At 41.5% G+C, this 24,933-nt stretch overlaps 1 protein-coding gene and 1 long non-coding RNA gene across 5 annotated transcripts; both read right to left on the bottom strand.

Annotated features, from left to right (window-relative positions):
- Positions 1 to 13: 13 nt before the first annotated feature.
- Positions 14 to 22,514, bottom strand: LOC108669907 (ubiquitin carboxyl-terminal hydrolase 47). Of its 4 annotated transcripts, XM_018157343.2 has the most exons (17): positions 17,439 to 17,756; positions 12,571 to 14,505; positions 12,179 to 12,302; positions 9,559 to 11,813; positions 9,116 to 9,189; positions 9,001 to 9,050; positions 8,697 to 8,776; positions 7,590 to 8,390; positions 6,943 to 7,121; positions 6,532 to 6,637; positions 4,497 to 4,638; positions 3,902 to 4,010; positions 3,339 to 3,480; positions 2,843 to 3,070; positions 2,250 to 2,390; positions 1,750 to 1,928; positions 14 to 1,218 (listed from the first exon to the last, which is right to left on the bottom strand). In XM_018157343.2, exons 1-17 carry the CDS (start codon positions 17,484 to 17,486, stop codon positions 1,056 to 1,058), a joined length of 6,756 nt encoding a protein of 2,251 aa, XP_018012832.1. In that variant the 5' UTR covers positions 17,487 to 17,756; the 3' UTR covers positions 14 to 1,055. The 4 variants fall into 4 exon arrangements, with proteins under 4 accessions (XP_018012832.1, XP_018012833.1, XP_018012831.1 ...); XM_018157344.2 differs by lacking the exons at positions 9,001 to 9,050; positions 17,439 to 17,756 and adding an exon at positions 22,471 to 22,514 and having other exon boundaries at positions 9,066 to 9,189; XM_018157342.2 differs by lacking the exon at positions 9,001 to 9,050 and having other exon boundaries at positions 9,066 to 9,189.
- A 1,033-nt stretch (positions 22,515 to 23,547) lies between these two features.
- On the bottom strand, positions 23,548 to 24,933 carry LOC125178771. The gene is made up of 2 exons (XR_007157014.1): positions 24,676 to 24,933; positions 23,548 to 24,437 (listed from the first exon to the last, which is right to left on the bottom strand). It is a non-coding gene; the product is annotated as an uncharacterized LOC125178771 (long non-coding RNA).

Raw genomic sequence — 24,933 nt, 5'->3', positions numbered from 1 at the left:
GAAAAGATACGAATGCAATGATAAAAGAAGAGGTTTTATAAATTTACACAAAAAAATCGCTCGTCTCGCCCAGTACAAATTTGAGCGTTTGCAATCCTGTCAGAGACGATATCCTGCAGATAATGTTTCATCGAATTGACGTGTGAACATTAGCAGCTGTATGACTTACCCCATTATATAGGATTTTTATTCCGTTTTTATCAGAGTTACATAGAGAAACGTTCATAGCACATACACTTATTCACTTTCCTTCACAGCACTCCTCTTACGACAGATTTAACTGAAACGACGATTCAAGCTCGAATCCACGCCCAGTATCAAGCGCCGGCGTTCAACTTTGATGCAAAGGGAAACTTTAAATAAATAATGTCACAAGCAACATGAAGATCGTAACAATCGACGTGCAACAGAGACGCCTGCGAGTTTTCATGGGATTATTTCCACTTTAATGAAATTAAGTAGAAGTTCTTCCATATATCTTAATAAAAAAAATGACAACACATCAAAGCACTATAAATAATATTGACATCTCATTCTCTTTTTGAAGTGAATTGAAAGCGGAGTTCAATCAGCTATTAACTTGTAAGCAAATATCAATATATCAACTGTAGACTTGGCAACGCTGCAATGGTAATGCTTCCATCGCGTAACGTATTGCGCGACAATCCTAATTATGAATAATCTCATCAAGCGTCGAAAGTGATAGAATACTACAACCGAAAAGCGAAGACAGGGTAACTCTTCACATTTTTATAGCTTGATGCTGCCGATGTCTCAGAACGCAACACCGGTCGTATAACATGATGAACAAGCACACTTTGTTAGTACTGTATACCTCAGTTCGAGCGTGACCATGTGGTGCTCATTCTCCGAACATAAAGAACCACACATAAAACACATATTGTCAAGCGAAACTTATTGGCGACAAACAACGCGACTCGAACGCGTTGCGCGGCCTTGGATAAGAAGTCTCATTTTAGATCATTATTTGTCTAGCCAGGAACTCTATACGACTCGGTAAAGAACCACTTAACGTAAGCAAGATCGGGTCGGCATCAGTCATTCTTGAAGTAGATCTTAAGGCCTTTCTCCCTGGCAGGCTTGGAAGGCAGGGCTGCCGCCGGGTAAGGAGAGTCTTTGTTTAGTCTCTTGTTATCTGCAGCCTCAACTTCGCTTCTTTCGCTATCTGATAACACTCCCAGTTGCTCGTCTTTGTCTCTGTTCACAAAACGAGAGTCGCTAATTAAACCAAATTGACATTCTTTCCGTCAGCCATACGCAAGCACAGCTGCAATTAGGCAACCATAATACCACGGCTAAATATCAAGTTCATTATTGAAGTAATAAACGGCGTCATCAGTAAAATAAAGGGCGTGAAACATTGTGGAAAATAAAGCAACGCGGCGGAGGGAATGTACGTGACAGAAATGGTGCATATGGCCTCGATAGAACTTTTAGTTACGAGGTGTTTAAAAAATTCTACGTAGAGATAATGAATTAGAATAGAAGAATAGAATAGAAGTGTCGGCGTTGAAGAAATAGGCCCATGGCCTGTTGCCGATGTTAAAACATGTTGTTGCCGATGATGTTAAAAATAGCGAATTATAGTGCAATTGGATCTCAGAAATCACAAACCAAAAAAACTTAAACGTGGGCGTATTTTGCTTATATGCATCAAAATGCACTGCAAACTTCAATAATAATTGCCCAATAAACTTGCAATTACTTGAACCCAAGGAGATATTATACCTGTAGTAGACAAGGACGCCGTCGTATAGTAGATTGTAAGGCTTGTCTTCGAGAGGTCCGCTACCAGAGACCCACGAAAGCTTCGTCGAAATATCAAAGACGGACAAGTTGTGGGGGAACGGCCCGGTGCCGCGAGCGAACTCCACGTTCTCGGAGCTGATGCCGCTCAGTCTGCCGAGCTGCAACATCAAGACGCCACTCATTCGAAGTGATGTAGCGAAAATTTACCCAAACTAAGCGATTAAACGAAAATTTACCTAGCATAATTTTCCATTAGTAGCAACTTTTTATATACTTATCCACGGACTTTAATGCGTGCGATTCCTATTCATTTCTACTCGTGTTAATCGGTTTACACATGCACAAATTGCTTTTCCTCATCATCATGTATAATCTTAAGGCTTAGAGTATCAGCAAATTTCACAAACAATAGAGAAATCGTCAATAGAAATCTGAATTTCCTGCGGAATTTTAAATTTGATTTTCCTCTAAAGCCTGACCGTTTCCCTGAGCGCCTCTGCCGTCTGAATGGGAAGGACGATCTCCTCTATGGGGTCCACTTGGTACACTGACGGGCGCCAGCGACGGATGAACAGAACCAAGTCGTCCTCGCACATCTTCGGCTCAGGGCCTTTCAGTTCCTGCTCAAACACAATACTCGTGAACTTCAGGGACCTCATCACCTTCGAAAACAAATCTTTATCCTGCTATCTTTCTATTTTATGTTGATGTTTCTAAGTTAAAATAACCCGGAAGCGACCTGCTTTAGCCATCTTCTATGAACAGACTCTTCAATTTCACAAATATTCAATACTAAGACAAACGCATTGCGGTGATTATCAACGTAAAGATGGTACAAGGTAATTATAGCGATCAGCGGTCGCTGCTGCGTCCTTACATTTTAGTTACAAATTTCAGGGGAAGATTTGCTGATAAAGATTGCCAGAATATTATCACTCAGTAATTAATTTCAATCATAACAGAAATTAGAAATTTACGTCATAGATATAAAAAACATACGGCTCATAATAAAACTTCAGGTTCCTATCAGCAGAAAAGGAACATCTGGCAAAATCATATCCTGTGTACTCGCCTGTAGATATAATTCCCAATTACTATGAAGAGCGATGTCGCGTGCACTGAACACTTGATGGTCGAGGTACACACTCTGAGGATTTTTCCAGCTCTTGCGCCGCAGTCTCACGTCCTCGAACTTCAACTCGAGACCAAGTCGCGCCTTCACCTCGGCTAGGATGGCAGCTTTCGCCTGGCTCACCGTGTCGTTCTCTCGCATTACGAATTCTATTAAAAACTTGGCCGGCTGTACATGGAATAAAATAAAGTAATAGAAAACCAAGCAGGACGAAATAATCACCAGAAGGCTGGCTATACGTGAAAATGCAATCAAACTCAATCTTTTAGAAGTGATTGTCCTGCCAGTGCCTGGAATGCGCTTACGACGCAACATATTCAACACGGGATACAAAGGAAATTGTAGAAATGACCGGCGATAACGTATGAATGTACATGAGCGAGCTGCTCGACAATACAACAAACCGTCATTGGTAAGTTTTACATGAAGCACGAACCTCTTCGTTGTTCGTGAGGTCCAGAAGGTAAACTTTTCCACGGAACTCGCCGACCTGCAACGCGCGGTCCAACTTGACCCCGAGTTTGCAACAGTCGCCGAAGTTAAGCTGCTCGCCTCCTCTGTTGCACTCAAACTCTTGGCTGAAACAAATTAAAACTCAAATAACTTCAAACCATCCATTAATTTCCTAGACAATATTTTGAAAATATGCTCTCAAACACGCAACTACAAAATATTCTATGATGTGAAACCTGTTCCAAATAAAGTAACAACAAAAATTTTTGGCAACGAACTAGGGTTTAGACTTGTAGCAAAAATTTCTTTAGATAAATGGAAAATAATTTTATTGGGTGTGAGCTGCAGAAATAGAAACTGCGTTCTAAAATAACCGAGGCAGACATCACAGTTGGGCGTAGTAAAAATCTCCAAGTTCTATTTTAAGCAGTTCCCATTTTACAATACAACTCTTACACGTAAACATTTCTCAATTAATTCCAATAAAAATTTCATTTTTAAACTCTCATTTCTGCAGTTCATTGATTCACTGAAGCCCAAACTCACATGAATTTCTTGTAGAGCTTGAAGTGCTGGACCCCAACACCGACGTACGGCTGCAGCTCGAGCTTCAGCTGGTCAACCGTCATTCGCTTATCAACCCTGATCTGCAACACTGAAAAAAACACGTGAAATACACCATAACTTTCTCAATAATTGAATAACCGTCCAGAATACTTTTTTAGATTAACAGAGGATAGCAAAAACTAAGACTGCAATCAGTTTTTACACGTCAGGGATGAACGGAGAAATTAGACAATAAGACCAGTTGTTAAGAGAAGCCTATTGGAGAATACATCTTCTCTTTGGGTGCCTGTGGGCAATCGTGTCAGGGTTTCAAATAATTCAATGATTTTTAATGTTACTCTCTTGCTCGCACAACCTTCTCATAAATTTTGTTAGGCTTACTCTATTCACTTACTGAATCATTGTCGGCTTGCATAATTAATTTAACAAGGGCCAGCAATTGTATCTGCGCGCGGTACCATTGTACCGTTCAAAATATTGCCGTCTTGCAAGGGTTAAAAATGGTTAGGTTAAATTAGGGCAAGTGTAGTAAATACCACATGAACACCGTTTAAACATGACGAAATAATTCTACCTTTCTGGTCGTTCTCGTCAGGCAAGAACTCGGCCTTGAAGTATCGCTTGATGACAGCGTCTTCGTCCTGCCACCAGCCTCGTCCCGCTGCCGTCTCCTCAGACGCCCAGCAGCTCGCTCCCCCTGACCACGTACTAGCGTCCTGCCCAACACAAACAATCGTATTCATTCACTTGCTTTCCTCCTAACATCACCAGTGACATTTTGGGAGGGAGTAAGTAAGTAACTTTCGTCAGTACAATAGTTTACGTTTTTAATTATTATTGGCCCTTCCAGACTGCGGCATAATAAATTAAATCAACAAATTTTCGGCAAAACATTTACTAATTAAAAAAACAAGAGAAGGAAGTTCCACAAAATTTATGATATCTGCATATAAAACGTTGCAGAGTCCAACTCCATCGTTAGTTCGAAAATTTTAGAACACCGATACAACAGTCGAAATTTAAATGACACAAAAGTTAAAACCCAAATCCATAAATAATACCAAGAAAAATGGCAAAACCTATCTATTCACAATTTGAAATGGATAAGAGCCAAAAGCTGTATTTTAGTTAGGCCTCTGTAATACTGAAGCATCACTCTTGTCAAATTTTTCCGTAATTGTCAAATTTTTTATTGATTACGTAAACTTGCAACATGATTCTATCAAATTTCCAATAGAGCTTGATTCTAACAATTGTTTGTTCTTCCTTAATTACAATGTGACTTAATCTAATAGCTGTTTTCAGATTTCTGTGTTCCGGAAATCCTCTTTAACCGGTGTATCAGCTTTTTAGCTCGTGGTCATTTAGATTTAGGGTTAATGGGCTTCAAAAACTATTCCATCGAGTATTATCAGCTTTTTTAGCTCGTGTTCATTTAGATTTAGGGTTAATGGTCTTCAAAAACACATAGCATAATATGCGCACTGATGCTGAATTTTTGCTCGATTTATTCTCGCATAATGGATTTCCGACGAATGTGGTATTTACATAAATGAAGAAATTAATTTCCAAGCGACACAGAGAGATTGTTCACGAGCGCTACAGTAGGAACACAGTTATTGTTATTTACATACTTCGGCAGTTCGGCCATGAATCCGAAGAAAAGAGTACTTCCCAAATGTTAGTCTTCATGTTTTATTGAACTATTTTAAAATCGGATCTTTTTTAGGTACAAAGATATTCTGCCTACTCAGAAGCAATCATCTTTAGTTTATAAATATAGTTGTGAACGATGCTCATCTGCGTACGTTGGGATGACGTCACGCAATCTTTATTCTAAGGTCACAGAGCATACGGGCAAGAGTTGTAGGACTGGACAGTTGCTATCGGTTGTACGCACTCACACCGAGCAGATTATGAGAAGATCTTATAACTGACAGGAACTTCGAGGTTTTAGCTACCATTTCCGAGGCCTTCCAGTTCGGTTATTTTTGAATACTTGCATATTTCTAAACAGAGGCCTAATTTGAATGCAGCCTTTAGCTTTCTTCTTTAGGAAATTGTGAATAGATAGGTTTTGCCTTTTTCTCATTGCTTTGTCTTCTTTATGGATTTAGGTTTTAACTTCGGTGTTCTTTAAATTTCGACTGTACTAACTACTAATTGTATAATTTTCAAATAGACGATGGAGCTGGACTTCACAACGCTTTCTACAAAGACAGCTAAATTTTCGTGGAATTTTCTTTGCTTGCAAATTTCTATTGCATTTGCGATTCAAGCAAACGAGTGACGTTAAAAAATAAGCGGCTGTTATATTGTCTTAATTAAGCTACAAGTCTGCTCTGCAGCTTGTACGTTTTTAAAGTGATAATACCATTATGCAACATTTTTTTATGAATCATATTCACGAGTTTTTACGTATATTATTTTTTTTTTTTCTCAGAGTTAGCTCATAAAACACTAGTTCATTGTGCACTGTTAGTTCTCACCAAAACATAACATATGGTTCGATGTAAACAAGTAGACTTGTTTCGTGCGCTGAATGTATTGATCCAGCACAGGACGTGTAGTACCATGTATTATTTCAGTATATACGGCCCAACACTCACCTTGGTAGAGCCATTATTCTCTTCAGGAGAAGAAACGTTATGGTAGTCCGGCGAGTGGCCGCCTTCTGACAGACGCTCGTCGTCCGGCGGGTCTCCAACCAACGTCCTGGGATACAATAAGCAACCAATGAGAAATTGCTTGGTGGCTGACTAGTAGCTACCGGTCAAGCATGTAATGTTGACGATAGCGAGGCGACATCCTAGAATTCAAGTGTATTAGCGCCTATACATTTTGCTTATCAATATTATATTCGCAACAGAAAATATAGAATAGGTCATTGCCCTGCATAGATAGCAGATACGCTATATACTCTTTTTACGTTATTTGGAAAGCCACATGAAAAATAAACAATTATATTATTGCGGATAATCGAGCAAGCAAATGACCATGGTCACTCATATAGCATTCACCGGTCAGAGTCGCTGGTCAGAGAGGAGTCCTCGCTGGTGCTCTGGTCGCTGCTGAGGGCAGAGTGAGGGCCACCGCAGACGTCGGCGCCGTCTTCGTCGTCGCTCAAGTTGCTCACCGCCGCACACACCTCGGCAGCTGCAGGTGCTGAGGGCACGTCCGTCAACGACGTGCACGAAGCCTAAACCGACAACAATACATTCAACTTGGAGAAATTTAAACAGGGTTACAAGAAAACTTCAAGTCGTACAGGTTTCAGCGATGCAAAAAGTTTAATATGCCATTCGAGAGCCACAGACACATCCGAAATATCATGTTTGAAGAATTTCAAGTGGAAATGTCTCACACAACTGTGATGACAACACAGGTCAACAATACTACAGAAATATCCATGAACTGCAAGAAGATATGCATTCCTTAGCAGGACAGACTCATGAGCGATATTTCCTTTCCACTGACTACATCCACAGTATCAGCTTTACCAACAGTCGCTTATACTGTACTGGCTGCCTAGTTTTACACTTTAGAAAAATAATACAGCCGAAGCCAACCAAGCTTTAAAATCGAGTAAACAAGTCTGCATAAAAAATACGCCCAACTCAAAAGCGCTTGCATGATATGACAGAACACAGCGTATGATGATGATTACATTGGAGGCGATAGCGAGTCTTGGGCCGACATCGAGGGACATCATTTTGGCGCCTCCTGGCACACTGACAGCTGCTGAACTGCAATGGTTGTCTTTTTCTGAAGAGTTAACAAATGTGTTTGTTTTATCCTCATACGGTGAGGGAGACGGAAAGGAGGCAAGCGAAGAAGGATGAACCCGTGCCAGAGGAGACATGGCTGAATAAACCGAAACACTTTCTGCAGATGATGAAAGCGCATCCGCGACCGCCGTTGAGTGTTCAGCAGAAATAAGTGACAACGTATTCGTAGAACCCTGATCTGCATTAGGTGCTGAGGTAAGGCCAGGAGAAATAGAAGTACAGAATGGCTGAGTTTGCCCAAGAGGCTCTGTAGGTTCGGTGAGTAATTGGCCGTCGGCTGATATATAATCGTCGAGTGAAGGACAGACTGGCGTTGTCGAGAGTGAAGTGCTTGTTGTGACTGGGCAGCTCTTGGGTCGCGACGTTGCGCTGGATGCGTCAGGTTGGGTAGACAAGTTTGCAGAATTCGAAGTAGATTGTGAATAATTTATAAGTAAATTTGATGCAGAATGAGCCATCAACGCAGAAGTGCCAGAGATGACTAAATTGGAAAAAGAACTAGTAATATTCCTAAAATGGGACCAATTAAATGAGTTAACAGCAGACTCAGGTCTGGGTAATGAAACAGATTCAAAAGAACAAGGAGGTGTGTCGGAAATGACTTTACCAGATGAACGTGATGCGTTACCAACCGCATCAAGGGATTCCATTTGAGGCTCAGAAGCTTCAGGCTCTTGCGCCTGCAATCAGGGAAAATAAATAAAAATAACAAAAATTTCAACTGAAAAAAATAAACAAGCAAAATAAATTTAAAATTGTGAAAAATTTTGCTTTCACGAATACTTATTTGACACACAAGGAGAAAATAAAGGCAATTAAAATTAATGAGTGAAGAACGAAAAAACTCTAAAAATATTCTGTGTTTATCCCGGGAAGTAGGTGAAGTTGTAGCTTGCTAGGACAAATGATAATAGAAGATTATGAATATTGTGGTTAAAACTTCATACATTCTAAAAACTTAAAAGTATGACACCATTGGCACAAACCTGCACCGCGAAGCTCGTCTCGCAAGTACTAGTAGATTTATCCTCCACAAAAGGCGGGATATTCAGCTCTGCTAAAATGTCTGCAAATAAAACATTCATTAAAACACTGGATCGTAATTTCAACATAATTTAAAATTCAATTAATCACTATAACACAATCACATTATAGAACCGACCCATGTTTACATAGAGCATTTCAGAAGAGTTCATAGAACGTTTGGTGTACTGGCGTCGCACACCACACGACACATGGCAGTGTGCACAGTACAGAGTGATGGTGTGGTGGTACCTGTAAATAACTCACCAGGTGTCACTACAGGCAGTGTGCAGTACAGAGTGATGGTGTTGTGGTACCTGTAAATAACTCACCTGGCGTCACTACAGGCAGTGTGCAGTACAGAGTGATGGTGTTGTGGTACCTCTCAATAATGCTTGCCATTTGCGAGCCCATATAAAAGTTTGTGCTCTCTTCTCCCGAGGCTTCAACGAACAGCTGCGAAATAACACAAGCTAATATTACGTTATGCCAGACGAGTTACGGCTCCAATAATTTTGGTCACTGTAAAAGACAAAGAAATCGCTTCGAAGACATAGATGAGCTCAAGAATTACTGGGAATTAATTATTCAATATACGGTACTTAAAGCGTTCCCAGAAGCCTAATTGATCACGAGTATAACATGCTAAGCTGCAAGATGACATGCAGCGAGATCGCTTCAAATGTTCAAAAGCTTTATCATCTTCCTAGTTCAGCGGTAATTTTAAAAAGTTTTATCAAGAAAAAGTAAAAAGGAAGTTTCCATGTGGAGACTTCGAAGTAATAAATTCAACAAGAATACAACATACAAGGCGTGTGTACTCACTTTATTAGATTTATAGAAGCCCTCGGTACGGAGGAGTGCTGCGTCATCAGAAAGGAACTTCATTTCCTCATAAAATCCTTCAGATGCGATGCGCATTGTCTCGCTCTTGAGGTTCAGGGTGGAAGCAATGGCTTTCTTGAGCTCAGCCACCGTCATTGAGAGAAGGCCCCGAGTGATGAAAGGCCCTTCAACTTCTCCCTGACCGTCGAGACTAACAACAAAAACTTTGAAACTGACACTGCCAGGCTGGTACGCTTCAAACTGCTGGTGCTCATCGCGCACTTCCAAGAGAAGATCGAACTTGTAAGAGGATTTGACACCACCCACGATTTCACTGAAAGGCTTATCCTCCTGCCCCTCGAACGAACTCTCTATAGAGTCATGATATTCCTCATATTTAACAAGCCTGCAACGCTCCAGAGGAACGTGTTTCTGTAGACCAAGCTGCTCATGTGCAAGTTCAGTTGCTTCAGCTAGAGTCGAGTTTTTATTTACATGAAGTTTAATGCCAGTGAGTTGAGCGGCGGCGGGATGATGACAAAACAGCCTGATGACACAAGTAGACTTTTCTCTTTCCCGCAGCTCTTTCTCGAGCTCTTCTTCAATCATTAAATTTTCACAGAGCTTCTGAATGTGGGCAGGGAAATTATCCTTGGTAAAGGGCATGAGGTTGCGGTCCTCGTTGCACTGTCGGTACATGAGCATGTAGGCGTTGGCGCTGGCACCGTAGCTGCCACCGGTCCTGCCGCCCCCGCCATATGTTCTCTTGATCTCCTCGTCCCCGATACGAGTGACACTTTGATCGTTAAAGCAAAACCAGTCACCAGTCAAAAAATCTTTGATGTACGCGTAATAGTGACCTCCTGAAGCACTACCAGAGTGGATCATTATGGAAAATAATTGATAATCAGTGTTGACATCATTCTTACATGACGCCTCACTGCTTGCTTTGTCACTACCACTCTGTGTTACGGTACAGGGTCCGTTTAATGCACTAATAGACCCGTTTATTGCACTTGAGGACCCGTTCACTACCTTACTAGACTCGTTCACTGCACTGTTAGTTCCATTGACCGCACTTCTCGGGCCATTAATTGCACTATTTGGGTCTCCGTTAGAATAACATTTGCCTGAGCTGTTTTTATGCATTTCATTGCTGAGGTTCTTTTCTGTATCAGAGGCAAATACTTCAATGCCTTCATCATCCTCACAGTTATGAGAATGTGCCAGGTCTACGGAACTTTCTTCCATGTCTAACGCAGACCCAGAGTCGTCTGTGGCAGAGTCATCTAAGGCACTTACGGCTGAGTCACTTTTGTTACTACATTTTGTATTGACAAGCGCATTTTCGTCCAAGAACTCGCTTAAGTCTAGAACATTCGGAAATGTGACACGATCGTTAAGTTTTATACGGAGGAAAGTTTGATAGTCAAAATCAAAACGCTTAAGATGTATAGTAAGAAGGTATGGATACTTGGTGAACTTCAAGCCCTTGTGAGCGTCGCACATTTCATTGCACCTAGAACACTGATATTGATTATTGCCAGTAAGCAGTTCAGGAGCGACGAACGCTCGAAGCGCTTCTTCTAAAGACTGATATGCAGCGGACGACCCAAAAGGTCGGATGGGTAAAGGAATGTCCAGGAAAGAGTCCACCCTGGCATTCTCAGTACCACATCGAAGGCACTTTACGTAGTCTTTCATTTTGCCTTGGTACAGAGTGTCGATAAGATTAGCTTGATCTGTGTTCGCAAATGACTGTTCCAGAGCTTCAAACATGACACGACATAACTCCTGAATATCATGCTGCTGCCATGCCTCACTGCTGTCCCAGCCGAAACTTTTAGTTAGACTAGTAGTTTCTACTGCACTCCTATCAGCAGTTTGAAGAAGCAGGAAAAGCTTTTGCAATTGATAGGGGATACTCTTGGCCCCTTCTTCTTTGGTGCCTTTGAACTCCCATCGATAAAGAGCATTTCTGAACTCGGGAGTCATGAAGAGCGTCTGCAGGAGGCTGTTGAGGTAACAAGTCATGGCTTGGTTCACGAGGCCCACGTATCCTGTGTCATGCTTGGAAGACAGCGAACTGCTGCTGCTGTAGCTCGTGTACTCATGCGTGACTTCAGGGTCTTCTAAGCGCTTCTTGGAGCGCGTGCTGCCGCTGCTGCTGCTGTACACGCCGCTGTCATCGCCCCCGCACGACGACGGAGACGCTGACGCACCCAGGGCGAGCTCATCGTCCCGACTTGACGTGCCTTCACAACAAACAAGTTTATGCCTAGCAGGACATGCTGGTGGAAGCTTCTTCATTTCATGATCTATTCGCTAAACGAGAGTGCCAAAAAGATGTTGAGTGATGAAATTGCTAAAAAGGAAATGAAACGAACTCTACTTTAAGAAAAATAAAACAAAGTAACAAATTCTCTACAACAATATTGAGTGAAACAATAATACTGATTATAAGATAATAAAGAAACTTACGAAAAAATTAAAAGAGCAGCAAAGAGTTGACATTATTTAAAAAAATCATGAGTTTCAAAAAGTTCAAATTACTTAAGAATTCTAAAGAAGAGTAGTTACGAAAAGTGTGACTTAGAAGAGAGGCCGAGGTATCGCTCACCGGCCGCATCAGTCCTCTTAGGGTGGCCGTGACGCAGGTCCATGAGCAGGAGACTGTTGCGTGACACCCCGTCCACCAGGAACCCTGCCTCCTCCAGCGTCAGCCATGGGTCCAGCCGCTCCAACTGCAGTGCATTACAAGTCTTTAACTGCAGCACAACACAAGTCTTTAACTGCAGCACAACACAAGTCTTTAACTGCAGCACAACACAAGTCTTTAACTGCAGCACAACACAAGTCTTTCAGCTGCAGCACAACACAAGTCTTTCAACCGCAGCACAACACAAGTCTTTCAACCGCAGCACAACACAAGTCTTTCAACTTGTAGTTTAGGTAGGCACAGGTTATAATAGAAAGACGATGCTTAGAATGTTGATGAAACAAGCCACTCACTGGATCGGTTACTGTTGAGCTCTGGAGTGACAGAGAGAAGGAGTCAGATTCGTAACCGAACTTGTGCCCAATTTCAGCAAAAAGCGCACCGATTGTCGAAGAAGCTGGAGCCTTCATGGTAGTCCTATTAATGTTTGTGGCCACGGAGCTCATGTCCCGTACTATGAGGATCACTGGGTCGCTGGAGGTGCCTCTGCTTGTCGATGGTACAGCTGAAGTTGACGCTGGTGGTGTGGTGGCACACGAACTGTTCAAGGTAGAATTTAAAGGCAGAGCTATACAGGTTGGAGGTGGAGATGCGGACAAATCTGATGCTGATGGTGATATGGATGTCGATAGTGTTTCAGTTGTACAGGACACTGAGGACAGGCTACATATTGAAGGAGAAGAAGAAGATGATGTTGTTGACAAGCTACAGATGGGTGACGATGAGGCGGTAGGAACACTACAACCCGACGGCGATGTCGTGGACAAGTTACTGACCGAGGCAGAAGGCGAAACAGAAAATTGTGTCGACGACATGCTTTCCGGCACGTTTTTATCATACATATCATCGAAAGAAATACTGACTGACGGCGACGTTGTTTGTTTAGCTGAACCTTCTGCTGTTGGAGGAGTCTTGGGGAAAGCTACAACACCAGGTATAGTTTGCTGTAGAGGCTCGCCCTCGCCTCCCTCAGGGGTAGCGAGAGGTGTCCGCATCGTTGCCTCTGTACAGTCCTTTACCGCACTTTCTTCCATACTGCCTTGCGGGTCGCTGGCTTTAGTTACTGGTACGTTATCATCGCTCATTACATCTTGCTTGCCATTCTTAATAGAAGAATTTTCTATTTTTACTTCAGTTTTATTCAGGCCAGAACTGTTAGGTGAACTTTGTTCATTACAGATCAAGTGAGGTTGTGTTGTATCAGGTGATTCTGCAGCACTTTCTAATATGATAGGAACATCAATTACTTCCCCCTTGGGTTTTATTTTCTTTTTCTTTACTGCTCCATCCAACAATTTCTTGGGTTTCTTCACCGCAGTTCCAAGATTTGTTTCTTTCCCGGCCGTGGCTTGCGAGGCTATCGTCGGTAGCTCGGTGCTTTTGATCGTAGCAGATCGACACAGCGAATTACTTGACGTGAATACATTTATCTCTGAAGAGCTCGTCCTCGACGATGTACTAGACGAGCTTAAAGTTGCGGTACTAACAGAACTAACTGAATCGCCTGCGGCCGGCTTACCAGATAATTTCAAACAGGGAAGATTTCCGGACGCCTCAACTTCTCGCTTCAATTTGGACGGCGTGCCTAGCAGCTTTGATTTTGCGCCGATTGCGTCCGGTTTTTCTTCTAATGTTTGACCAAGTTTTGTAGATTTTAATTCGCAATCGACATCCTTGTCTACGGGGATAATCCTGACTTGAGATAGCCTGTCAACATCAGGAGTGGCTTGTATTTTTTTGCCAATCACTTCTAGACGCCGAGTATCATCCTTTTTGTCATTATTTGAGATTGAAGTCACATTAATTTTTACTTCCCTTCCTCCTCCAGTAGACGATTCAACGGTCTTCTTGACGTCAAAAGAATCTTCCACACTCACAGCCACGGTTCTTCCTACACCAACTTTTGTCCTGTCTTCTTGCGTGGACGTAGAAGAAATCTTCGAAACTTTCTTCAACTTGATGGCGGTAAACTCGACCCCAGTTGAACTTGCGTTAGTTTCGAACTTCTTGAGGTTGACCGAGCCCACGGACTCTCTACGAGGCAGTGATCGGTTGAGCGCGGGTGCCGGGGCCGTGCCACCAAACTTTGAAGCGATCGAGTTGGTGATGGAGCCTTTGAGCTTCAGCACGGGCGCTGTGGAGCTGCTCCTAGAGGAGGAGGTCTTAGTGGAGGAAGTGGACGAGGAGCTGGTGCTGCTGGTGCCCTCTTCGCTACCCTCCGTCGTGCCCTGTAAAAATAAAAAAGTTCTTAGTTCCATAAAGAATATCTTGATAACATGGCACTTAGACTACAAAGGCTCGACTTACACGACATTAGAAAAGTTCTCAAAGAAGACGAAGACTTTGAAAATCAAACTCTAGCTGCCAAGCTTCGCTTTCAGTAGACTTGTCGGTAATCTGGTGGTAAAGACCCACAATATAGGAGACCAGTAACATTTTACAAATGCTTCAATAATAACAAAATTTAATTACTTGAGCAAGCAAGTAACGACTTCCACCTGAAATGAAACTCGTTCGTGCAGATTTCTGCCCAGAAAACTACTACTTGCAGGAAACGAATAGTAAAATTACCGGAGGCTTGGTTAAACCAAAAGGAAAAGCTACGCTCGAACCACGCTTTGGGGCTACGGTGATGAATGATAGTGGAATAGTAAGCACGGAACTGAAAGTTGGATGATAATAAATGGCCAAGTCTGCATAATGGGTGAGCCAACCATATAGAAACACATTAAATAATACCTACAATGACGGAACAAAAACTTCACGCGACTCGTTCACAAGAACGTCAACACGTAACTTGTAATTTACTTTTCATTTTGGTAGCTCTTAGTAGCGATTTAGTCAATTTCAATGAGTCCACATCTTTAGGTTGTAACAAGTGGGCATCTTGATGCGGACAATGACGCTCTCTTTCCTTCTTGTGACAGTGCCACATGCTCCTCTTTTCGAATGGTGCAGCAGTTTTGGTCAGATTTAGAAGTCTCCGTAATAGACCATGCAGACAGCGCATTTCCATTTCTACCTTATCTCAATCGACTTAAGCATTTTAACGCTAGAACTTTCCACAAAGGCACATATTTGAGCGTCAGAGAATTTGCACAGAGAATTAAATTCAAACGCTCGATTAGCTAAATGCGAAAGGATTATTTACAAAGTAAACTCTGATTTATAGTGGGAGCAGCAGCTCCATGATGATCATCGGTGGTAAAGTCTTTAGCTCGCGGGATAAGTGAGTCGAGCTGGGATGGTCTGCGGTAACAGACACTGCGGCTCTACAGTTCGTGTTATTGTAAATCTCCATTGCATACCGTATAACTTGTGGTCAAATGTAAACTTTACTTGAATAATAATGGAGTTCAAAGTGTCTTCATAACCCTCAGCAATATTTTAGGAGCCTTTGCTTAAACTCTAACCCTCCGGAAGACATGTTACTTAGGTAGTTGTTAGATCACACCTAAATTGAATTAAACAATATCAATTACCGCAGGTGGCTGACTTTCAGTAGTCAGACCTGAGAATCGCAGAAAAGATAGGTGTTGATTGTTGAACCTTTACATTTTCCTATCGCGTAACTTATAATAAAAAGTTTGAACACTTTCCAACCTAGGCATACATGTGCAAAAGAAAGCGGCTTCGCAGGAGTAATCATATTGTCGGTGCAGAAGAAGGAAGTTTAGAGGATGATGCCACTCTTCCCGCGGTGTTGGGCATGCAACGCACCGCTCGCCTAAACTCGGGTCGACCAAGTCACTTGTTTACACGCGCCACGTCCACGTGAGGCGAACTACCAGCAAGTGAGACGACTTGTGTATAGTGACTCGGAATTAACTGAATAAATGTCTCTTGATATCAGTTAACATTATTTCTTTGTGCATCAGGTAACAACATCAAGGCTTCGTGCATCAGGTAACATCAAGGCTTCGTGCATCAGGTAACAACATCAAGGCTTCTTGCATCAGGTAACAGCAAGGCTTCGTGCATCAGGTAACAACATCAAGGCTTCTTGCATCAGGTAACAACATCAAGGCTTCGTGCATCAGGTAACAGCATCAAGGCTTCGTGCATCAGGTAGCAGATGATTGTCAAGGTGTTGAGGCACAATATCGTAGCCTCAAACAAAGGGACCTGAAGAATATTTCAAGTTATCATAAAGCATCATTTACCCTAGAAAGGATTAAGGTTTAATCAGGCAAAAAGATCAAGTCTGCACACACGACACAGGGTGAGCCCTGCATGCGCCCCCAAATGCACGCCACCAAAGCCCTGCCAAATGTAGACGAGACCTGCGCATGGAGCGCTGCCAAAATGACGCCCCACTTCTTAGTCACGACCTCCACCTTAAATCTTAACTTGACTCGTCATTAGCTTCAACAACACTATATAAAATACAGGACATGGATATTTGGCTCGCTATATGAATTCAATATAAGAAATTGTAATGATTCGTAAGCATGAACTAGCGCCAGTTCCTAAACATTCGGTCGCCGAGTGTTTAGTTCGAAAAACTCCCGTGGTAAATACCGGGTGACTGAGCGCTGAGCACTCAGTCTGAAAATACCTTCATAGCTAGGCGATTTTTAGTGAACTTTTAAGAAGAACTCGACGCGGATCTAGGACATAGTTGAACGAGTGCTACGTACTTAATTGATAGACATTGTTGAGGGAGTCGATATTGATAATGTTCATTATATTAACATTGATGAGCATGTCGAGGGCTTCAGAAGAACGCAAGAGATTACTTGTAGTTAAGAACAAGAATAGGGCAAATTTAATAAAAATTCGGCATAATTTAGAATCATGGCGTTATCGTTTAGTCAGTCTGGGGATAACCGTCAACCAGACTCGTCCACGTCGGAGAGAAAAACCATCAAATTTGGAAGTACGTAGTTAAGGGGTAGTAACTCAAGACACCAGGCGTAGGGGTAGGCTCTATATTGGTGTGAGCATAGGTCAGATGCGGTAAGCGTGCCTAACGTGAGGGTTAACATTTAACAAGACACAAGGCGTAGAGGAGCTATATTGGTGTGAGCATAAGTTATGAGAGGCGGTAAGCGTGCCTCGCGTAGGTAAGGGTTAACATTTAACAAGACACCAGGGGTATGGTAGGCTCTATCGGAGTGAGCATAGGTCATGAGAGGCGGTAAGCGTGGACGACACTCACCCTCGTGGGGGCGGTGGTGCTGCCTGCATCGTCGGGCGACAGGCACATGGTGCCTGGACTGTGTGGGGGGTCAGGTCAGAGTCACTACAGACTGCGTGAAGACTGACCCTGAGTCATCACTAAAGACTGGCCAGAGTGATCACTGCAGACCGTCACTCAACGAGAGTCGGAGCGTTGTATTCTTCAACTTAAGAGCAACGCAAGACCAGCCTCAATAGCTTCACAGCTCGAAAGTCATCACTTGATAATTATAAACAATCCACTGCTAACTATGAACACTCCAGCTCGCACTTACGAACTACCTACTTCAAGTGGAACTGAAAATCACCAAACGTGAAATCTCAAAAGATGGACGTTGTCAGAGATACTTAACGCTAAACCGTGGCAAATACCGTGCACAGTACAATCTAACCGTTCATTTTAAATGATCCATTTTATTGATGTTCACTTTCAGCGTAATGTTCGATCCCATCAATGCACGGCGCGCTACAAAAGCCACATCAGCACACAAAAAATTCAGTCACATTTACTTCAAATCACAATCATTTACAACTAAAGAGGATTAATACAGAACCGAATAAATCAAGCACGAAACCACTGAATAGGCTACAAGTGGCACCGAATTATTTCTAAATATTCCAATTATACAATTCGTGCACAGCTTCAGCAATATATACACATTAAAACTGTGATATAAGCCCTGCAGCGAGAGATCAAACTGCGAGGTTAGCAATGCAGCGAGGGATCAAACTGCGAGGTTAGCAATGCAGCGAGGGATCAAACTGCGGAAATCATAATTGTATCAAGAGATCAAACATCAGCGAGCTTAACATTGTATCAAAGCTCAAACATCACCAAGATTATCACTGTATCAAGACACCAGATAAAGGCGCGACACTTCATCTCACACCGAACATCGTGATCGCGGCGGTCACCATAACGTTCACGACACGGAGGTTGCCCGCCCTGCCCACCAGCGTCCAATACCACACTGACTGCCAACCCGAGTGTGCGGTTGGTGTGAAGGTGGCCAGGGCAGACGCCTGCCACTGCCGACTCAGGCGGAGACTAAAGCAATTGTTTTGTTAAACACCAATAGATTTTGTTAAACACCAATAGATTTTGTTAAACACTAATAGATTTTGTTAATCACTAATAGATTTTGTTAAACACCAATAGATTTTAAAGCTATCTATCAGAGTGAGTAGCCAATATAGAAAGGGTCTCAATGACGTGTACATTACCCTTCACGCGATGTACAGCGGTTGAGCGAAGCGCTGGAAAAAGTCTACATCCTGCCATTAAGATCCAACATCTTAACATCAAGCCTTGACATACTAGGAAGATTTGTGTTGTCTGTCTTCTTGTAACTCAATGCGTTAGCAGGTATTTTGAAAAGTAGTACTAAGTTCGTAAAAATGGCAGGACTTTGAGAGACGTCAAATTGTTGGTACCTACTCGTAGGGTTATCTGGCCCCTCCTAGCTTACACTCGCGACCCCTATCCCGAAATGAAGTAAATAGAGAATTGGGAGGATAAATAAGCACTCCCTCAACCTCTCTAAACGCCTACGCCATTCACTTTTGGAAGCTTTGATGTGATTTTATTTTTCCAGCATTCCGTGGCCTTTAGATTGGTGCAGCTGTTGCCGAACTGTACCTATCCTTACCAACTAGGTATTGTAGCCGGGTTTTAAACTCCGCATTAATATAAAAGGCTGGCTTCTTAAGATTATCTCTAACAAATTTGGTATACAGGCAAGAAGTGTCTCGCGAAAACTTCCTACCGTTCGCCAGACTTATATTCTACAGAGGGGATTCGTCCTTCTTTCTCAGAAGCAGCTTTTAGTTTCGATACGAAGTCTTATGAATAGCTCAGATTCGCAATTTTTCTTCTTAAATTCCCGCGAAAATATCGCTTGCTACGTTGTAGGAGCTTCCTCTATTTTCCAACATCATTTCAACACGATCCCTGCCTGCCAACGCCAGCGGTACAAGGACGTGAAAGATGCATATAAAGCGGACACTGCGCCAGCGACACAAATCATTGGTGGGAGTTATGGCGGTGGCTGTTGCACATGACGACACTCACAACGAAATATGTGTGGGTAGCACGATGACTTATAGCTACCGCTTTGCAGTGCGCAGGTAAAATGATTCTTTACCAAATGTATACGCAGCATGCACATGGCTACGCATAGTTATGGATTGTTTTTCTGGTGAGTGAAATGCAGCATATAAAATTAAAACTACAAACCTATCTGTGTCTAAATGTCTAAATAAGTGAATATATTAGTCGTAAGAGGTCCAGGTAAGAACAGGTCCAGTACATAAAATTTCGAATAACGGAGGAGTTCTCATGAAGAAAAAGTAATGGTATGAGCAGGCTTATTGTGACTACACTAATAGATCTGGAGAGTTTGAGACTGATTTAATATCACGAGGAAACTTAACTGCAGCTGCAGGCCTCGCACGAACCTAAGGAACAGGCGGCAAAGAAGGGAGCGGTGGATGGCATTTTGGAAAAACGCAAATATACTATACATAAGCTCATACAAAAAATTACTTAAGGGCCACGGTGGAGCCTAAGAAATATAATGATATTCTCATTGAAGCATATTTTGAAGAAGTTACCAGCAACCGCAGTGAGCCAAGACGAGAAAATGAAATGAAAGTCCTTCAGGAACTGCCAGACTTCAGGGTGAGCATTGAGCATCACAGAAGCTAGCGAGGATTATTTAAGAACCATGAACTTTTCCGGCCCTTGAAAGTCGTTGTAAAGTAAAAAAATTGGTCGATAACTTCAGCGAAAGTCGTTGAAATTACAACGACTATTACCATTGTATGAGACCTGGGCGGTGTCAGATGCATTATCACATGTTTAAGTGCCACGTAAGTGAAGACAATTGTTAGTGTTGCCATATGATAGGACTGTTTTTAGGGTGAAATTAGATATTTGGGACAGCACATGCATGCAACCTTGTGAACAAGTTTACAGCTTGTAAATAGCTTTTCATGGCCGAGATATGGAATTCACGGCTTGAAGAAATAGAATCAAGGATGGCAAACCCATAAAACTACGGCTCAAAAAATCCAGTCGCGGCTTCCACTTGCCACGAAGATATATTCAATGCCTGATGGCAGGATGGAATTCTAAGATTAGTGGGTCACTTAAAAAAAGTGTTCCGCCTTGAAAAAATGTTCAACGCAACTAGAAACCGGTTTGCAGGCTGTCAGAAATTAACTTTGGCATGAACGTTATGTGAGGCAACACAGAGAAGGTCCCAAGATCATCTCAAAGTTCGGGAGTTTTATCTGCAGTTAATGCACTGTAGTTACCTCACCCACCAATCACGTAATGAGAACTAACCAGTAACCATCATTAGCTTTGAGTCTGATGCAACACAATAAATTTTTCATGCATGTATAACAGTATAACATTTACAAAAGTTATTAAACCATTCTGTTGAATGTCAGTTACTGAAAAATTTATAATATAGAAGAATTTGAATCTTTCATTTCTCCACATGAGTAGTTGATGTCCTATTGGTTGGTATCTCTGCTACATTTTTGTTATTATTTCCGTTTGGATTGTATTCCTGAATCCTGATACCAACTGCAAGGAGTTAGCATATCTCAGCTGATTGCATCAGTGATCAGTTTTTTATTTGTGGATTGAATCATAGGCAGTTTTTCATGTATTTGCAAGTGAATGTACATAGTGAAGATGTTATTCTTTGCAATTTCCATCAATAGTGAATGTATAACTACATTATTGTATTACGCACTTGGAATAAGAAATGAATGAACTTCTTCAAGCATTTTGTGCTTAAAAGATGTACCTAGTCTCCTTATTTAATTGCCTCTCAGTTTCTTGATGATTTCCCTTCATTTTTTTCAATTGCTGATTTGCTGTCCCTTCAATTAAATATTAGAAAAATTTTGGGGATCTTTGTTAGTATTACAGTAGCATTAAATTAGCATCAGTGCATTAACATTGTGTGCATTTGGAGGCAGTCCATTCTAGCTTTCCAATGCTGATTGGATTCCAGTGGCTGTGACATTGCACACGTCCTAGCAATGATTGGATCCCTATGACTGTTAAATTGGATGCATTCAAGCATGGATTGGATTCTTGTGACTAACGTTGGAGGCGTTCAAGCGTTAATTGGATTAATTTTACTGTGATGATGCAAGCGCTTTTTTCCAATGAAACAGCTGTGGCAGCTTGCAGAGACAGAAACTTATGAGTGAATTGATGATGATGGACTGTAACTGTAACTCTTTAAATGTAAGTATGCTAGCCTTTCCAGATTTTTAGGTCCTGCTTTCCAATTTGCTATGTTTACCACAAAAATTACCAGCTAATATATTAATATTACCCCCTCTGGAATGAGTCTGGATTCCACATGACTGACATGAGCAGTAAGCTGATGGTAATTTGGTAGGATAGAGCATCCAATCTCAGATATTAAATAAAGCCTTATTATTCCCCTTAGTCCCCTAGACTGGCTAGACAGATAAAAAAATGGCTGTTCAATTATATTTGGATAATTTTTTCTTGTAGAGTAGATTAACTTCTGTAATTCTGCATGAATTTATAATTTCCTCTTTACCTATAAGTTGTCATCATGATCATGTCATCATTGTCATGTGTGTTTTACAGTTCACAGCAACAGTGCTTGTGCCTTGTGGAGTGTGGACTATGGTCATTCAACTGATTCAAGTGTAAAAAATAGTTAGGCTATTCACTTATGACACCTTGCGGTAAATTTCACCATGTCCATTGATCAATTTAACTAAAATTTATTGACTTGTTCTACAATTACAGTAGGCCTAGACTAGCCTAGAGTCTTGACCCTTCGGTACGACCACAGCGACCTGGAATATAATTGGTTTCAATTTAAGAAAATAAGAATTTTACTACTTTTAATATTTGTATTTCTAAATGAACTTCATTAATTGTTGAGCTCTTCCACGATAAAGAGGAGCAATTAATCATTTGCATTTTGCAATAATATTATTGCGCTTACCTGTAGATCCCGCACCATATCTGTCAGCGACACATGACTCACTACAATTTGTTTCGTCTAGCGGTCGCTGGCGAGGACTTTCTCAATGTAGATGGGACTCTTAATGCGTTCTTGCAAATAAAGAACGTGAATGACAGTGAATTTTTAGGCATTTTAGGAAATTAAAGATATGTTACCATAACGGGCGAAAATAAATGTTTAAATTCACTCGTATTGTTTATATGGCAATGAAGAAATAGGCCATGGGCCGATTTCTTCAGTGCCGACACTTATATTCTATATAACTTTTTGCTCAAACAGCCGAGTACTAATAAGACCCTACAGACCGTTAAGGTGAAATATCCTTTTATTGTTTGCGACGTGACGCTGGTGCCATCGCTATTTCAAGACTTCATTGAAATACAATTTAAAGTTACTTATAGTATAATATCTTCGGCGGGGAATAGGCGTAGAAAGGTCAGTCATATAAGTATATTTTATGAAAACAATCACTAAATTGGTTTTTACACAAAAATTTTTGGAGACTTGAAAAAATTGTTACTAAATTAACTTTGGGCATACACAGCAGTGATATCTAAATTTCTTTATTAGTTTCAATATCGGACCATTCTCCGGTCGGACTTACGGCCTGTCTCCTAGATTCACTGAATCGACACTTCAGTGAACAAGAAATATCTCCCAAACTAATGAAGGAAGCTCGATGAAACTTTGCACATTCATTCTTTAGGCCCGATTGTGATGTCTAGGACGTGATAGTTTTTTCCATTTCGCCTTCGTTTGCAAGGTATAAGGCTAAACGCGGAATCCATTAAATAAACCAAATTTTGATGAAGCATCATCACATTATTACGGTTCACTTACGTCGCAAACGAAGGCGAAATAAAAAAATTATCCCGACATAAACATCACCGCTGGGTTCTAATGAATTCATGTGCAGAGTTCCACCGAGCTACGTTGATTAGTTTGGGAGATATTTCATTTTCGCTGAATCTTGGAGACTGAACGCATAATTATCCGAGAGGAATTAGCTTCCTTTCCTGGTGTTTTAAACAATCATTCCCGATAAAGAAAATACAATCCGGTAAGACGAAGTTTATCTGCCATTTTACTTTAGCGTAAATCACATAAACGAGGATAATTTGGTTGATTGCTACTCACACAACACATATGTACAAATAGACTTTAGTCGGAGCACTAAAAGCAGAATTAAAGCTAATTCGTAGGGTTTTATGTAGTCCAAAAAATTCGCTACAATGTCACCTATTTCTAAATAGCTAACTAAAATGTCAATAGAAGAAAAATCATACAACAAACATTTAGTCTCAGGTCATGAGAAACTGGTGGTGGAAACGAACATTTCTTACAGTATTCTGCTAATGACACACGAATCTTCATCTCCAACGAATTTGGTATGAGCCATTGGAATAGGATTGTCTTGAAGTGAGAGAGGTGGGATAGCATGTGAGAGAGAGGTGGGCTTTATTAAACAAGAAACTTCCAGCTTCGAAAACTTGATAATTCTGAAAATGTTATAGAGTCACCAATAAAAGTGCCAATATATTTGGACCCAGAGAATAGGCCCATAGAGGGTGGCCCAGTGGTTACAGTTCAGTTCGAGGCCGCAAGGATGCTATGCGATGTTAAGAGGCGATGACAGGTCTACAGCCTAAGAAACGCTGACACCTAAGTTCTTTTAGCGTGGTTGAGAAGTCTCCCCAAATCATCTGCATCACCCTGACGCACATGCTGCAGGGCACGCAAACCGGTATGAGAGCATCTCAATGGGGACCCAAATAAATTGCAATCATAGGGATAATCACTTTCTTATGTACTATAAAATTTCCCTCCTTTTATGAGTTTAACAGCCAAATAACATGAGAGTAGAGCCAGCGCCGCAATGATGAGCAGCAGAGCCAGCAACGACACGAACACACTCCAAGATAAGCTGCATCCAGACTTAATTCCTTCTGAAAATAAATAAAAATTACCATTTTCATATGCCACTATACTATTAATATTACCTTATTAACTGTGACTATGGAAAGTCAACGTCACTAATTGTGAACACCTTTGTTGATTTGATGCGTATTCTGAATAAATGAGTGCTAATAATTCTCACGAATAAAAAAATATTTGTTACATTAATTATTTTATTATTTGTTATTAACAAAATGAATTCACTTCATCATTGCCAAGACAATTCACCTTGATTTTCTCTTTTGATGACCAAGAATGCTCCTTCTTCAGCGTTCATGCCATGACGTAAAGTTTCTTTTAGCTCGATGAGACCTCCAACAGATTCGTGAGAGAACGCCCCCTCATGCGGTGACGGTAGGTCAAAAGCGTCGCCTCGGACGTTTCTCCTCTTGCGAGTTTTGGCCTCCAAGCATGGCAGTGAACACCCTCCCTTGCAGAGCTCAAGCTCGCAACGGATTACAAAATCAGCTGCTTTGCTTGCATCAA

Source organism: Hyalella azteca, unplaced genomic scaffold, assembly GCF_000764305.2.
Source record: "Hyalella azteca isolate HAZT.00-mixed unplaced genomic scaffold, Hazt_2.0.2 contig12579, whole genome shotgun sequence".
In the NCBI taxonomy this organism is placed as follows: Eukaryota; Metazoa; Arthropoda; class Malacostraca; order Amphipoda; family Hyalellidae; genus Hyalella; species Hyalella azteca.
Note: the sequence above shows the minus strand (reverse complement) of the source record. Positions and strands in the feature narration are given on the sequence as shown.

Excerpts from the sequence above, each read along its gene's own strand:
- LOC108669907 (XM_018157342.2), bottom strand. The coding sequence starts at position 17,486 with ATGTGCCTGTCGCCCGACGATGCAGGCAGCACCACCGCCCCCACGAGG. Across the intron at positions 4,011-4,496 it reads TGACGAGAACGACCAGAAAG|TGTTGCAGATCAGGGTTGAT; the intron begins GTAGAATTATTT and ends TGTTTTTTTCAG. Across the intron at positions 3,071-3,338 it reads ACCTCACGAACAACGAAGAG|CCGGCCAAGTTTTTAATAGA; the intron begins GTTCGTGCTTCA and ends TTCCATGTACAG.